Here is a 14,090-nt window from a genome sequence, read left to right as displayed (position 1 = left end):
GGGTTTATTTAGTGTGTTTGATGTCACTCCGGCTGCAATTTACAGTTGTTTTGGAGCAGCGTCATAAATCCTGTAATCAATCTGATGATGGCATGATTGCTGTACACATAGGAGGAGGCAGTAATGTCAGGCTCTCAGGTTCATGAGACTCCTGGGCTTCATATTTTCTCTCTATTCTCATCCTATTAGAGATTCTGACCCTCCCCCTCCATCCCCACTTTCTGCTAGCCTCTCTGCCACCCTACCTCCCTCCCCCCACCGTCTCCCTCTCTCTCAGACACACACACACACACACACACACACACACACACAGACTGTTCCTCTCTTTCGTAGACACACACATACAAACACACACAAGCATGCACTCGCTGCACTCTTATTCACTCTCTCTTTCCATCTCTCACACATTCACACACATACACGTACCTCACTGACTGGAGTGTGTGTGTGTGTGTTGTGTGTGTGTTTGGGGGGGTTACTGAGCCTGAAGAGACGTGAGGCTCAAAAAAACGTGAGAGGAAAAAGAGGGAGATGGAGGGATGACGACTAGAGGGTGTAAAAGAGGGAGCAAGAAAGAAAGAGAAGAGACTCTGAGCTACAATGAAAGCAATGAGAGACGACTAGAGACCATGAATGCAGCACGGAGGGTAAATGAGTGTGTGTGTGTGTGTGTGTGTGCGCTGTCTGTAAGTGTTGGATAGCATGTGCACTAGAGGGTTTGGTGTGTAAGCGCGCTTGTGAACGCACAAGTAAGCAAGGCTTTTTTCTCTTCTTTATTTTTCTCTTGTTTGCAGCTCTGTGTGTTTGTGATGGCAGCCCTGCAGAGACAAAAGGTGAGGAGCTGTATGGATGCTGGCGTTAGGCAGGCAGGTAGGTAGAGAGCAGAATAATGGAATCAATACTATTGTCTGTAACCTACCTGCCGCTGGGCTCTCTGTCTGGCCCCGGCATACACCATCAGAGAGAGAGAGAGAGAGAGCTGAGAGGAAACACAGACTCACTCTGACTGGGAAAGGAAAGAAAAGAAGAGGCTGACCGTAAGGTGATTTTTTTTCCTTTACATTCTCACCCACCTTCATTGAGGGCTCACAATATGGATTAAGGATGTTTATTTTTTATGCAGAGCTGATGTGCCTTTTTTATCAGAAACTTTTTCATCACTTATTCTTCACATTCTTTCCTTTAACAGTAATAAAACCAGTCATATTTGGCTGTATGTGTGTGCATGTGTGCACTCTTCTAGCTGTGTATATTTGTATAAATGGGACATTCTGTCTGTGTTTGCAAACGCATTTCAATTAGTATCTAGGCTGCATGTTGTCGACAGGTCATGCCTACATTTCATGCTTGATTTGCACCTAATTCTCACTTTCATCTAATGCTTTATTTGTAAATCCCAGATGAAAAAATATGTCTGGAATTTGTATCAGCATAATCATCTGTTGTTAAGTAAGCAGGTAAATTAGTAAAATTAGCAGTTGTCAAGGAATTTAAATGTTATGACTGGCGATTGTACATTTTGTATTTAAACCTGCTGCATTTATCATGAATGTGTTCAACACATGAATGTCTGGTTTTTTTTATACTGACATGAATTTTAGTGTTTTAAACAAGCTTAAAAAGCAACCCCTTCTGCAGACACATCCATAATTCATTTCTAGGTGAAGTTATGACAAATGTCTGCTATTCCCTCTGGTCTTATCCTGCTGCCATGTCTGTCACATGCGACATTAACTGAAATGATCCCAAAATTGTACCTTTGCATCCCAAAATCTTGAGGCCTCTGTGGCTCACAAAGCCAACTTGTAGATAATACTTAATAGGCATCAATGCAGTTCAGTTTGATGCAGAAGGTGACGCAGGCACCTTGCACCTTTTTTTTTCTCATTCACACTGAGGTGTTTTACGTGTCAAAAAACATGCTTTCTTGACAGATGAGTCATAAAATGTGCAAATTTGCCTTTTCTGGGATTTATTCATTCTTCCCCAGTCAGTATGTGTCATTCTGTCTGTCTGCCAGTGGGGGGCATTAGCTTCAAATATTTCTACGCAACACATTTTTTTTCTTTCATCACCAAAAAATACTCACAAATTTGAATTGATATGTTTGGATTCCTAAAAACAAATACAGTTTGATTTTGTTACAGTTTGACTGAGTCTATCATTTTTCTTCATTTACAGGTGGATTTATATTATACACGCCCCCCCTCGTCATGCTCTTCTTTTGGCCCCTATTTGTAATCATCGCAAAGTAGTTTAATCTGAACCAACAGAGGACAGACCCTGCCTTGTTCTTAATATTGTACTGATAAAACAAAGTACTAATAAGTACTGCATTTGGACAGTATATCCCTGTATGTTAATTTACACTGTAACATGTAAACCTTCTGACAGGGAGTTATGGAGGACTAAACAGTCAATTATGAATAACGAAAGATACATAAGTTATGTTTTACGCAAAGATTCAGCTATTTAAGTGTCTTACATAGAGTAAATGTTAGGGCTCAGGAAACTATTAAGACCGTAAGATAAATGCCCCTATCTTTGAAATGTAAGTTATGTTTTGGACTATATAATGTTAGTAATCTTTCTTACATAGCTCACTGAGCTCCATAAAGCTATTAGATGCTGTAATTTGTCGGCGCTAGCTCAATAAATCTTGTTCAAAATGCCCATGACATTTAACAACAGTCTGAAATTAATTGTTTCTCCTAAATTAATTGTGTCTCCTCCACAATGTGCTCAGCTGCTGCATTGCTGAGGTTATTTGAGCCTCGCTGTGAAAAATGTTACTTTGCCTCTCATTGCTGCACTACAAGGCAACAGAACGGCATGGCTGAAAGTGTGGACAAATATCTCATGATTATGGGACGATTATGTTTTAATTGAATTGATCGGTTTCGCCTCTGTTCTGCAGCAAACCAGAAGACCAGCCGGTGCCGCAGAATCCAAATGTCAGATGAGGTCATGTCTTTGTCTCGATGCAGCGGCTCTGCAGTTCCTTCTTTTTCTACATTTTATCTCGGCGTTGTTTTTTTTGTACATTACCTGCTCTGTATTTTTGAAAGACTTTATATAGATTATATTGCTCTATATTTAAACCCTTTGTATTTTCATTTCACAGTATGCCCCTCTGTCCCTGAGACCCTTAACCTGTGAGGTCAAAACAGGTCACAGGTGAGGTCCTCGGGAACAGGGCTGCATTCAGTTTCAGCGTCCTATAAAAAAAAGAAGCTTGACAAACAGTTTTCTCCCCAGAAAGTCATCTGTTTTATTGTTTGAGGTTTCATTTGGTATTCTCATCAAGTTTTTCAAGCCGCTTTAAACACAACGTTTTTTCCTGACTCAAATGTATCTTAGTATCCAGCTGTATGGTTCATGTTTACCTGTCATGTCATGATCAAGACTTGTCAGGATAGACAAGAAGATGAAGATCCCTCCTACTGCAGTGCAGACACCCTCAGGGGGCCGACCCTATTGGCTGGCTTTGTGTTACGGCCCTCAATGGGGGCCAATAGGAAGACAGCCGAGGGTTGTGACCCCGCCGTTCATGTCGCCTTCACAAAATCAGTGGAGTTATTTGTGTTACATGTGTTTTCGTACTTTGTTCTTTGTACTGGAAAATTTGCTTTACCTGTTACCTCTGTATTTTAATAAAAAATATGGTAAAAAAAAAAAAAAGTAGCAGCAATGTGTGAATTTTTGAAAAAAGTATGTCTTTGTGTCAAATAACCCAAAACTCCACAGATAAACTCGCTGTCTCTCTGTCCTCCTGTATTTTTGTCCACTTATTCACTATAGCTTGCTAGAGACAACCAAATGGCTCTTTAAGCATCAGTTCTTGAGTATGAAGCGTAACTGACCGCATCTTGTGATTATTACCTTTTCTCTGTCTGAGTGACGAAGTGTGTCTTTTACAGGCAGCGATTGTATACAGCTGTGAATGAGAAGATTTTATGCTGCTATAAAAGCTCTGAACGTGCATGAGAAGATTTAATCAAAGTGTGTTGTTGCAACACATGCTCCATATAAACAGACACAATAGCACGCACTCAAACACATGCATATTTGGTATTTTCCATGTCAGATCGCCTGACTAGCTCTCTGACTTTGGCAGTCCTGGAGCAGACTCTTGCCTAATATTGATTGGCTTGTCTGTGTGGAGACAGATGAATGCATTAGTACCCAGCTCACCCTGCCACTGAAAATATATTAAGTTCATGTATTAGGCACCCTGTCTGGTTGCCATGGAGATGCACCGGGAGTGAGGGACCAGGGAGGAGAGGGGGTGGGGGGATGAGGAGGATGGGAGACGAGTGGGGGATACAGGATGTGATGAGGCAGTCGACTTGATTTGTAGTCCCGCTCCCTCTTCCTCTGTCACTGGTGTCCTCTCATACCTCGGGCACCTATATATACCTCTCTCTTCGCTTTTTCTCTTCTCTTTGTGTCTCCTCACTTCATTTTCCTTTTCTTTTACCACTACTTTTTGAAAGAAACAGCAAAAATAGGCACTTTCTCTGTCTCATCGCTCACTATTCTATTGATCTCTTGACCCTTTTGTTCTTTTTTTTATTTTTGCTTTTCATTCTCTGTCTCGCCACCACCGGTTAGACTTTTATTCTTTGCATATTTCTTTTGGCTTTTCTTGCCAACATGCTGTTCCCAACACGCTTTCCCCCACTTTATCCCTCTATGTACATGAGCATTTAACTCCCTCTTCATCTACCCCGCCACCGCCGCCGCCTCCCTCCTTGGCTCACTCCATCTCTATGCTCTGCAGTAAAACTGGTGCATTGAGGCAGCAGGAAATGGGGACTAGAGACAATAGAATGGAGGGGAGTACAGAGGGGAGTCTCTGATGCTCTCCTCTCAAACCCAAGTATGTTGAGGAAACATGAGCAGGATGCTCTCACAATCTCATTTTTAATTTCATGTGGGATATGCACATAAAATTCATATTCAAGGCTTTCATTTTTCAAGCTTCTGCTGGAATACGAAACCTTAGAATTTCCGCATTTGTGGTCACTATGAGACCAGGATTTCAATGAAAACAGTTCATACTGTAATCTTTGTTTTACGCCCATGCTGAAGAATGTGCACATCTGCTTTTAGGCTTGTGTGTGTCAGCTTGCTGTTCAGCACCTCTCTAAGCTGCTATCAGTGCTTTGTCAATCATCAAGACAGCGGCCGCCTGTGTTGGGGTCACATTTTGACTGAATACAATGTTAGAAATGTTGAAGGCTGCTACCAGAAGCTGAACCGCATATTCAACAACCATGAGAGAGTAATTGAGGCTGGCAGAGTGGGTGAGGAACATAATGTTTTTGTTATCTTTAGACTCATTTATTTATTTTTTTTTGTCTTCAAGGCATATGTTCCAGACAACAATTATTGAAAACATTATGTAGGTGTAGTGATAAGGTGGGTTTATACTTGTGTGATCTGTGTCCCTCTTCCAGGTAAAGGCTTCGACAAACAACTGAAGGAAGTTCTGGATGCAGTGATAATGCCCATTGTAGAAGAGTTCGACAAAAAGCTGAATAACGGTAGCTAAACACCTGCTCTGATAGACACAAAACGCACAACTAAATGAGTCTTTAGAGCGACAGAATTGTTAAGTAAGGTCAGAAATGGAGGGGAGTTAGAAATGAGAAATTTCAAAATGATGCCCCAAAGCACTCAATTCACCAGGATGTGTTGAGCCAAATATTTCTGTCTTCCTCCTCCTCCTCCTCCTCCTTTCCATCCATCAGACACAGTGTACGAGGAAAGGTTGCAGACAGCAGCAGACAATTTCATTGCAGCTGCCTCCAAACTGCCTAGAGGTGAGACATGGTCTCTTCTCCTTTTCCTTCATCTTTTCATCTATAGTAAGGCCTATATTAGGTCATTACAGCTCCCTCTGATCTCTCTACTCTATCTGTAATAACCAGGTTACGTTATTACACCCTTTCAAGTACTGTCGAGAATAAGGCAAGCTGTCAGTTTGAAGTGACTCATATTTCTGGATGTTAGCATTAAATCTAATCATCTTATCAAAACAAAATTTGTTAATCGAAGTTAACGATCTTACTTTGTTTTCACAGTCTCTGAGTGCATCCCTCCGTGCGGTTAGTGCCTTTATTCTTTTGTGTTTCTTCATTTTCAGAATGTCTGTTATTACAAACAAAATATCTCAGTCCATGCATCACTATTTGTTTGACGCACCATTCAGGTTTTCAGAGTGCAGATTTTTTATACAACTGTATAACCTGCAAGTATGATTCCTGTGAATTCCCTCTTGACTGTCCAGGTGAGTATTAATCATCTGTCCAACATATTGGATTACTGATACTGTTACATCACAGTTTTCAAATGGGAGGAAATGGTGTACTAATCCAGACTTGACACATCCTTACATAACTATATTTTTACCTTCATAAGCATCCACTCTTGATCCTTGAAATGCTCCGCTTTTGATCCTTGAAATGCTCTTAGCAGAAAGTCTGGATTAGAAAAAGAGACAGAGGCAAGGTTTTATTTCCACACATTATATCTTTTGCACAGAGCCCCCAAGGTACTCTTTAAGTCCTTGGCTTCTTTATGCAAGGTGACAGTTGACTCCCACACACGATGGTATATGTATCAACCCTGTAGAGCACAGCCACTGTTTAGCATATCATTACTTTTACTCCACTCCTCAGAGACTGGGCTTAAGTATTATCATTAAGGAGGGCTCAGACTACAAGAGCTGCCCCCCTGTGAATGTTATCTGTGTGTGTGTGTGTGTGTGTGTGTGTGTGTGTGTGTGTGTGTGTGTGTGTGGCTATATGTTTGTTCCAGTTAAAGAAATACAAATAATGGAGAACAGCAGGAGCCAAATGTGGTGCGACGTGCCATTTCACTTACCAAATAATATCGAGGTGATCTGGAGGTTTGCAGGAGAGGTATGCTCAGCCTATGGTGAACCATTCAGGATCACGGCAATAGCTTTAAAGGAATAGTTCAACATTTTGGCACACACTGGCTTTCCACAGATGAAAAGACTGATGTCACCCATGTCTGTCTATCAAATATGAGGCTGGAACCAGGACACAGTTAGCTTAGCTTAGCATGAAGTCTGGAATCAGGAGGAAACAGTCAGTCTGTGTCTTCAGGTAACCTCAGTAACAGGGTTTGCACAGTATACAATTCCACTTGCCACATAGTCATTAGTGTAGGTTTATTGGCTCACACCCCCCTCTCTTAGTACGTAGATGATGTCAATTGATGAGATACATTAGAGGAAGGTTGCTGAGTTCAGTACTCTGCACAAAGGGTCCAAATTTATAACAAAATGTCTTCTGTATGAACATGTTGGCATCGTGTTAGAAACCAAACCAAAGCATGACAAGCAATGCAAAACATTTTACACTGCTAAACTGGTCATATCTTGAAAAATCATCTGAAAACCAGTTATCTTGAGTTTGTGCCAACATAATAACTTTTCATCTCTTTTTCTTTCTTTTCTTTTCTTTGAGCGCCAACTGAATGACCAACGAGTACCCAAATTCTGTTCCTATAGTTGATTATTGTCTATACCTCAGGGTATAGACAATAATCTTTTTTGTCAGTGTGAGGTTGCCAAGCAACCAGCAGCTACTGCAGGGACTCAATGCACCCTAACTTAAACAAAGGTATAACATGTTAATTAGTGAACTTTAGAGGTGTTGCAAGGTGGATTAGTTACCTTTGGACAAATCTAGGCTTGCTGTTTTATCTCTTTTTGCTAAGCTTGGCTAACTGGTTGCTGGTTATAACTTAATATTTAATGTACGTCTCCTCGTCTAACGTTCAGCAACAAAGAACAAAAGTGTATTTCCCAAAATGTTGTACTATTACCACTTAAACACTCTTTTTATATTGCATCTGTCATTTGTGCAAGTTATCATGAATGATTCCCTCCCACAGTATTTGTAAGAATTTATTCCTGGACAGGTAAAAACCAAGCAGGTGGATCAGTTTAAGGAAGTGACCGCTGGGCTGGACAGGCTCTATTCCATCCGTTCAACCAGATTGCAGCATCAGGGCACCTACCAGTGTGAGATCTACTCAGGCCAGAACTCCATTGTCAGGATATACTACTATCTCAAAGGTAACAAGATACATCACTTTTTGGACAAAGAATTGGAAACATTTGTTCTGGGGCATATACCAACTTTTTCACACATAGGGAGAGAATATGCTTAGAAAATAACGATGCCATATTTTAGTAAATAAAATAAATATACTAAAGGCTTTATCATTTAATTGTCTGATGGAATCTGCAAAAATCTATGCAAAGTTTATCCAGACATTTTGATCATGTAAAATGTTATAATCTTACTGGGTTGTTGAAATACAATATTTCTAATATTTCTTCTATTGGTACAGCTTTCTTTAATTTCCCTTGTAATAGATGTAATGTCTCCGGCGATAATGGATACAACAGGTGACTATTTTCTCGAAAAACATCTTTCAAAGTAATAACAAGGTAACTACAGGGAAAAAGGAAGCCAAAGTATAAAGAAATGGGCAGAGCAAATTAAAGGCACAGAATAAAAGTTACTAAGAAAAAACAAGGAAATATGAACAGGGTATGAAACAAAACGGGATAAACTCCCATACTTTGTAAATTGAAATCAATGAGGCCATCAATGAAATTGTTCTGTAAATGAGTGAATGTGTTTCTGTTTCTGTACATACATGTATGGGTAAGCAAATTAATTTAGTATGTGCACAAGCATTTATGTATGATTCATCTTTTCTGCATCTCCTAATTACATATTAAGGTAAACTCTAAAGTATTTCATTTCTTTTAGTTTTTCTTTCTCCTTTCTATTACTACTTTCTGTAGTAGAAGTAGTAGTAGTAAGTTATGTTAATTTCTAAATGAAGAAGAAAAACAATTAAAAAGCCAACTTTCAAATACATGTATGTGTTAATTTGTGTTTTTATTTTACACTTTCTATTTTCCTTCACCACCATCTTTTACTTAGACTCTTAATATGAGTTCACATCCATCTCTCTCTAAGTGACCCCCCAGGTTGTGGCAGGCCACACAGAGCTGCAGGAGATATTCGACCTGTCTCTGCTCCCAGGGGGGCGGTTACTCCCTGCGCCTGATGGTCCTCCCCGCTCCCTCCTCCTCCCCTCACCACTGCTGCTCACCGCCTGTTTAACTGCTTTGCTTCTGCTGCTGTTCCTCTCCCTGGGGTAAAACAAAGCTATTATGTGCACAATATGAGACATAAACATCAAAGAAACGTATACATTTACACCTTTACTGTGAATTCAAGATGCCCCAAGCCAAGGCACATATATTAGTTAATATAATATCTCCCATTTTTTCTTTGGCTGTTGCAGGGCTCTGTTTTGGTCATCAGTGCCAGAGCAAACAAGTCATGTTGAGCAAGCAGATGGAGATGAAGATTTAGGATTCTGAGAGGAAGATCCATGTGTTGTAATAAAAGCATTTCATCAATCCTCTGGTTTTCTACAGTGTGACGTCATAGTTGAAACTGAAATCCTGTGTGTTAGAGTCTGTCCACCACTAGAGGGCAGGATGCACTTCTTCTTCAGTGGTACACAGTTTATGCTGTGCTGCTTTTACCTACTACATTATGTCATATGTGTCAGATGTAGATGGAAAATAACTAACTAGGTTTACTCACTGACTGTATGTACAATTTTGAGGTTTTTATAATTCAACACTACTCTACTACTCACTACTATAATTTTATTCCACTACATTTTAGAGGGAAATATTGGTCTTAGTTTGATGAGGTTATATTATATACCAAACGGCTCCTGCATGGCTGAAGGGTAATGGAGATATGGAGAGGACAGCCAAGATTGCTTTGTATACATGCTGAAGTGAGTTTTGGCAGAGCCGGATGTGTGGAAGTACTCCGTACCCAGTAGTGGAGGGAATAGGAGACGAGGAATAGAGGGGAGCCAGTTTTCAAACGTCAAGCCTCCAGTCAGGACTAGAAGCATTGCTGTGATGAAGCGTTACTTTGAGGCCAACTTACAAGGTCGAGCACATGAAATCAGGCCTTGGTTGCACTTTCAATGGCTGAGAAAGACAGGGGGTGGACTAGGTGACATCCAGAAAAAAAAGTTTGTGTGGCTCGTGTGAAAGAATACAGCCGACATTCAAGCCTTCAGGTGACCACAAGGAGGCAGCAACACACACACACACTCAGAAAGCACAAGAGGAGGAACCCACAGATAAAAATAAGAGGACATTTAGCTCCAATTTGCACTGAACTTTGTTGTTACATTTACAGATCAGGGCTGTCTAAGGAATATTTGGTTGCTAAAACGAAAGACATCATCCCCCAAAACAAATCTGAATCATATGTGAGGATGGGGAAGTATCTTTATTGCAAAACTGATTCTTACAAAAAAATCCGACACTGCAGTCGTACTGTATACTTGACAACACAGTAATTGTTAGAGTGAGCCTCTCAAAGCTGAACGCCTCGCCCAAACCCTTTGATGCTAGAGTCTGCCTTTTTGGTCCAGTCAAGAGTGAATGGCAGAAGTCATTAAGCATTACATAACAGATTCTACTTATTCTTTTGTGCTCTGATCAGCGAGACCTGAAAACACCTCTCAAGGTGAAAAAATGGCAGGAATCATTGGTGTGTACCCTGGACCTTTGATGGCAAAAAAAAAATGACGCAAAAAAGCAACAGTTAATTATTTTAGTGATTGTATGTTTTGCCTCTCCCTCAGAAAAGGAACAGCAGGGTACACCTGGTTGCTTCAGGTCAGCGTGACTCCAACTCAGATCCCTCACAAAAGCACACACGTTCACATGTGCTCACACAGGTAGGTTCATACTCACATGGACCCTCTCTCACACACACGCCTATGGAGCCCTGGAAGGGACAAACGTCACTGAAAGGTTATCAGATGAATCAAAAGAAAAGGTATCAAGGTAAGAAAAGGAATCAAAAAATGTTTTTAAGCACGTTTTGTCATTGAAAACAAAGCTGCTGGAAAACATAACTACTAATATGATCTAAAGACAGCACATGTTCTGTGTCTGCTCTTAATCCATCCATAATTAGAGCCTGACATAGATATCATTTAATAAGTCAGAGGAGATTCATGCAGTGTAAAGGCTGAATATTGCATTCCAGATACGACCCTTATTGGTCAACCTGTTGCTACGTCCTCCATGCTTTTAGACCAGAAACAGAGCTGTCGCTACCATCCAGGACACTGGGGCCATGTCTTCTGTGACTGTTTCTGGGGATCTGGACCTGCGGGGAGTTTGTATTCTATACTGATGAGTATATTATAGGCTAACTCAAGAATCTTTTAAAACATATTATATAAAATGTTTCTGCATTTAGTCCAATAGATAAGAAAATAAATGAGTAACAGATTCTTTATCTTTCCATCGTAATATCAAGACTAATATCACGATGGGGAAATAATGAATTCATGTGCAGAGTCAATGTCCACTGTGTTTAATGCCTCTGTCTTAATCAATTCAAAAACCCACTCAGGATAACTGGAAATGCATCATCACAATGCTGAAGATTATTTTTCTTCACTCTGGAAAACACATGCTTTTTGCAGGACAGAGAAATGCAGGTAAAAAGAACAAGAACAGAAAATAAAGATGTTAATTACGATGAAAATATTCAAAAAAATTATTTGGACTTCATTAATGGGTTCCAATCATTTTTTTCTGAGGGATGGAGGAAATCCTGGTTACTGCCCTGACTAGAAACACATTTAACCTGTATGCCAACTGTACTCCTTGCAGTAATTTCTTATCCAGTCAATGCTGTTGCTAAACGACTACTTATCTTTGGAGATGTAGAGAAAAATAAAGTTTCACTTGGCCATAAGAGTGAGATCACAAGGACAGCAGTCAGAGAGAGAACAGAGTGTTTACAGCTTTTACATTTTAATAACCAGTAAATTAAACAAACTGCAGCAAACAGTCATGTTGTTGATGAATAATCTGCTACAAAGAGTTTTACTTCTTTCTTAATGATAGCATAGTTACTAAGAACCTCCTGTTTTGTTCTGATAACTGAGACTAACAGCCTGTAACTGTGGTTGGTGGTTCCAGGTACAAGAAGGAGATATCTGTTGGCTCAGGCACAGTCTCAGACTCTTGGGCATCACCAGTAACTCCTACAGTGGTACAGCAGTGGTAGCTACGACCCTGACCTGAAATCTTACCTGCATGGAATCCATGTTTTTTTTCCTAGTTTGAGCCTTGCTTGGTTGAGTTTGAGTCTGAAACGCCGTGTTTCTAGTTGTACAAACATGCAAAGTGGCATAAACTGTGCATACATATCAAGAAACACACGATACATGGCACATATTAGTGTCATGTATCACACTATACTTAATCAGTGTGTGTGTGTGTGTTTTAGGTTCCACCAAATAGATGGACATATTAACTATATAATCACTTTGAAGACATCTTAAGCCAATATCTGTGGGTGTTTGTTGTTTGTGTTTCATTTAATTAATTCATTTTGGGGGTTAGTGCTGTTATCAACAATCAACTTAACTGTTTACATCTACGTCTTAACTGTCTATGAATTCACTGCCAATCAACGGAAAACATGATAGAAACAAAACACATTATTCTCTAAATACTCAAATAAAACACTAGACAACACAATGCTTTATAGATGATTTTGGCATAATTCATAATAAAAGATTTTATTTTGATTTTTTTCCTTACGTCTGACCACCTAGTCTTCTCAGCCTTATTCTACAACTAAGTAAATGGTTTTGTTTTAGGAGAGTTTGACATTTTAACATAACGTACAAAACAGCTAAACAGCTAAGATCTAACAGCTCTGCTCACATGAGAGATATGGCGGAGTACAATGTGAGAACTGCACATGTGAGTCTTATAAAGCACTTGTGGAGTATCTAAATATAGTCAGACATGACTCAACACTCAACATGTCATTTAACGGGCAGATTGCTTGTATTTTTTTCCAATGGGTTGCTCAGTTGCCAAAGTAACCAGTGATACACTGTGACTTACAGCAGGAGATATAAACTCCAAGAATGTAAAATGGTATCTGAATTATTTTTGTGGTTTAGACTGGATGATTTAAGCTCTTGGCCCAAGGTGCTTCTAGATTGAGTCTTTTACCCATTTTCTCTCTTTTGGACCCCAACTCACTCTCCCTGTGTAAATACGTAATAGGCAACAGAAAGGAGTGCCTGTGAGGTTAAAAGCATCATTAAGGTTACAAGTCAAATCAAAAGCTCCTTCAGCAGATCTCACAGTCGACAGAGCCATAAATCTTTTCTTTCTTTCAGAATAGTATGTGGATAAAAGGTGTGATTCCTTTTGTTAGTCTGTAACTTAGAACTGTTTGAGGCTTTCATTCCTGTTTGTAATATTATACACCCATCACAATACTAGGAAGCAACCATGTCCTACTTGCTTGTTCACTTCCAATTGATCATAATTTGAAAACAATGTAGAACACTGTAAATAAGCTGTTCTCTCGTTGAAAGTGCAGTTATGGTGTCATTTGACTGATTTTCAATAGAGTGGACCTTTGGCAAATATGTGTGACAACTTAATCATTACTCTGTTGTTTTCTTCTACCTCAGGTGTATCTAAGACAGAAATGATCTGATTTAGATTGAGAACTAAGAGAAAAACCATTCACTTAATCATTTTTGAAGTTGCACTGATGTGTATAAGGACATTATAACACTAACCCTTACCCCTTTATTTGTTAGACACTGCCAGAGATTCAGGCGATAATGATTCTCATCTGTGCTGCTTATTCACAGATTTTGGGCCCAACGGGGGCCGACTTTGTAATTTCTTTCGTCATTTACAGTTCATAAAATATTTGAGACACTGACATAATGTTGATCAAATGTTGGGAAGTGATGCTTGTTGTTATAACTTACCAGCAAAAAAAATACTCTGACAAGTCCGAGGAGGGACTAGTTTCATCCAAAAAACAAAGTCATTTTTGTAACTGATTGTTACAAACAGTGACTTTAAAAAGTTTGGGAAAAGTTGTGGGCTCTGATTGGTGTCACCTGGTATGCAGCGTCAAACTATGTGT

At 39.7% G+C, this 14,090-nt stretch overlaps 1 protein-coding gene across 1 annotated transcript; it reads left to right on the top strand.

Moving 5' to 3' along the window:
• The first annotated feature begins 539 nt into the window (after positions 1–539).
• Positions 540–9,445, top strand: spaca6 (sperm acrosome associated 6). The gene is made up of 12 exons (XM_070834839.1): positions 540–647; positions 795–833; positions 3,125–3,177; positions 5,116–5,309; positions 5,463–5,549; positions 5,757–5,828; positions 6,090–6,113; positions 6,218–6,295; positions 6,826–6,929; positions 7,960–8,116; positions 9,036–9,216; positions 9,367–9,445. Exons 1-12 carry the CDS (start codon positions 540–542, stop codon positions 9,443–9,445), a joined length of 1,176 nt encoding a protein of 391 aa, XP_070690940.1.
• Positions 9,446–14,090: the final 4,645 nt, after the last annotated feature.

Source organism: Pempheris klunzingeri, chromosome 8 (genome assembly GCF_042242105.1).
Source record: "Pempheris klunzingeri isolate RE-2024b chromosome 8, fPemKlu1.hap1, whole genome shotgun sequence".
NCBI lineage: Eukaryota > Metazoa > Chordata > Actinopteri > Acropomatiformes > Pempheridae > Pempheris > Pempheris klunzingeri.
Note: the sequence above shows the minus strand (reverse complement) of the source record. Positions and strands in the feature narration are given on the sequence as shown.

Coding starts and splice junctions, on each gene's coding strand:
- spaca6 (XM_070834839.1), top strand. CDS start 540: ATGACGACTAGAGGGTGTAAAAGAGGGAGCAAGAAAGAAAGAGAAGAG. Junction 6,296..6,825: donor ATTCCCTCTTGACTGTCCAG/GTGAGTATTAAT, acceptor TGTTTGTTCCAG/TTAAAGAAATACAAATAATG. Junction 9,217..9,366: donor CTGCTGTTCCTCTCCCTGGG/GTAAAACAAAGC, acceptor TGGCTGTTGCAG/GGCTCTGTTTTGGTCATCAG.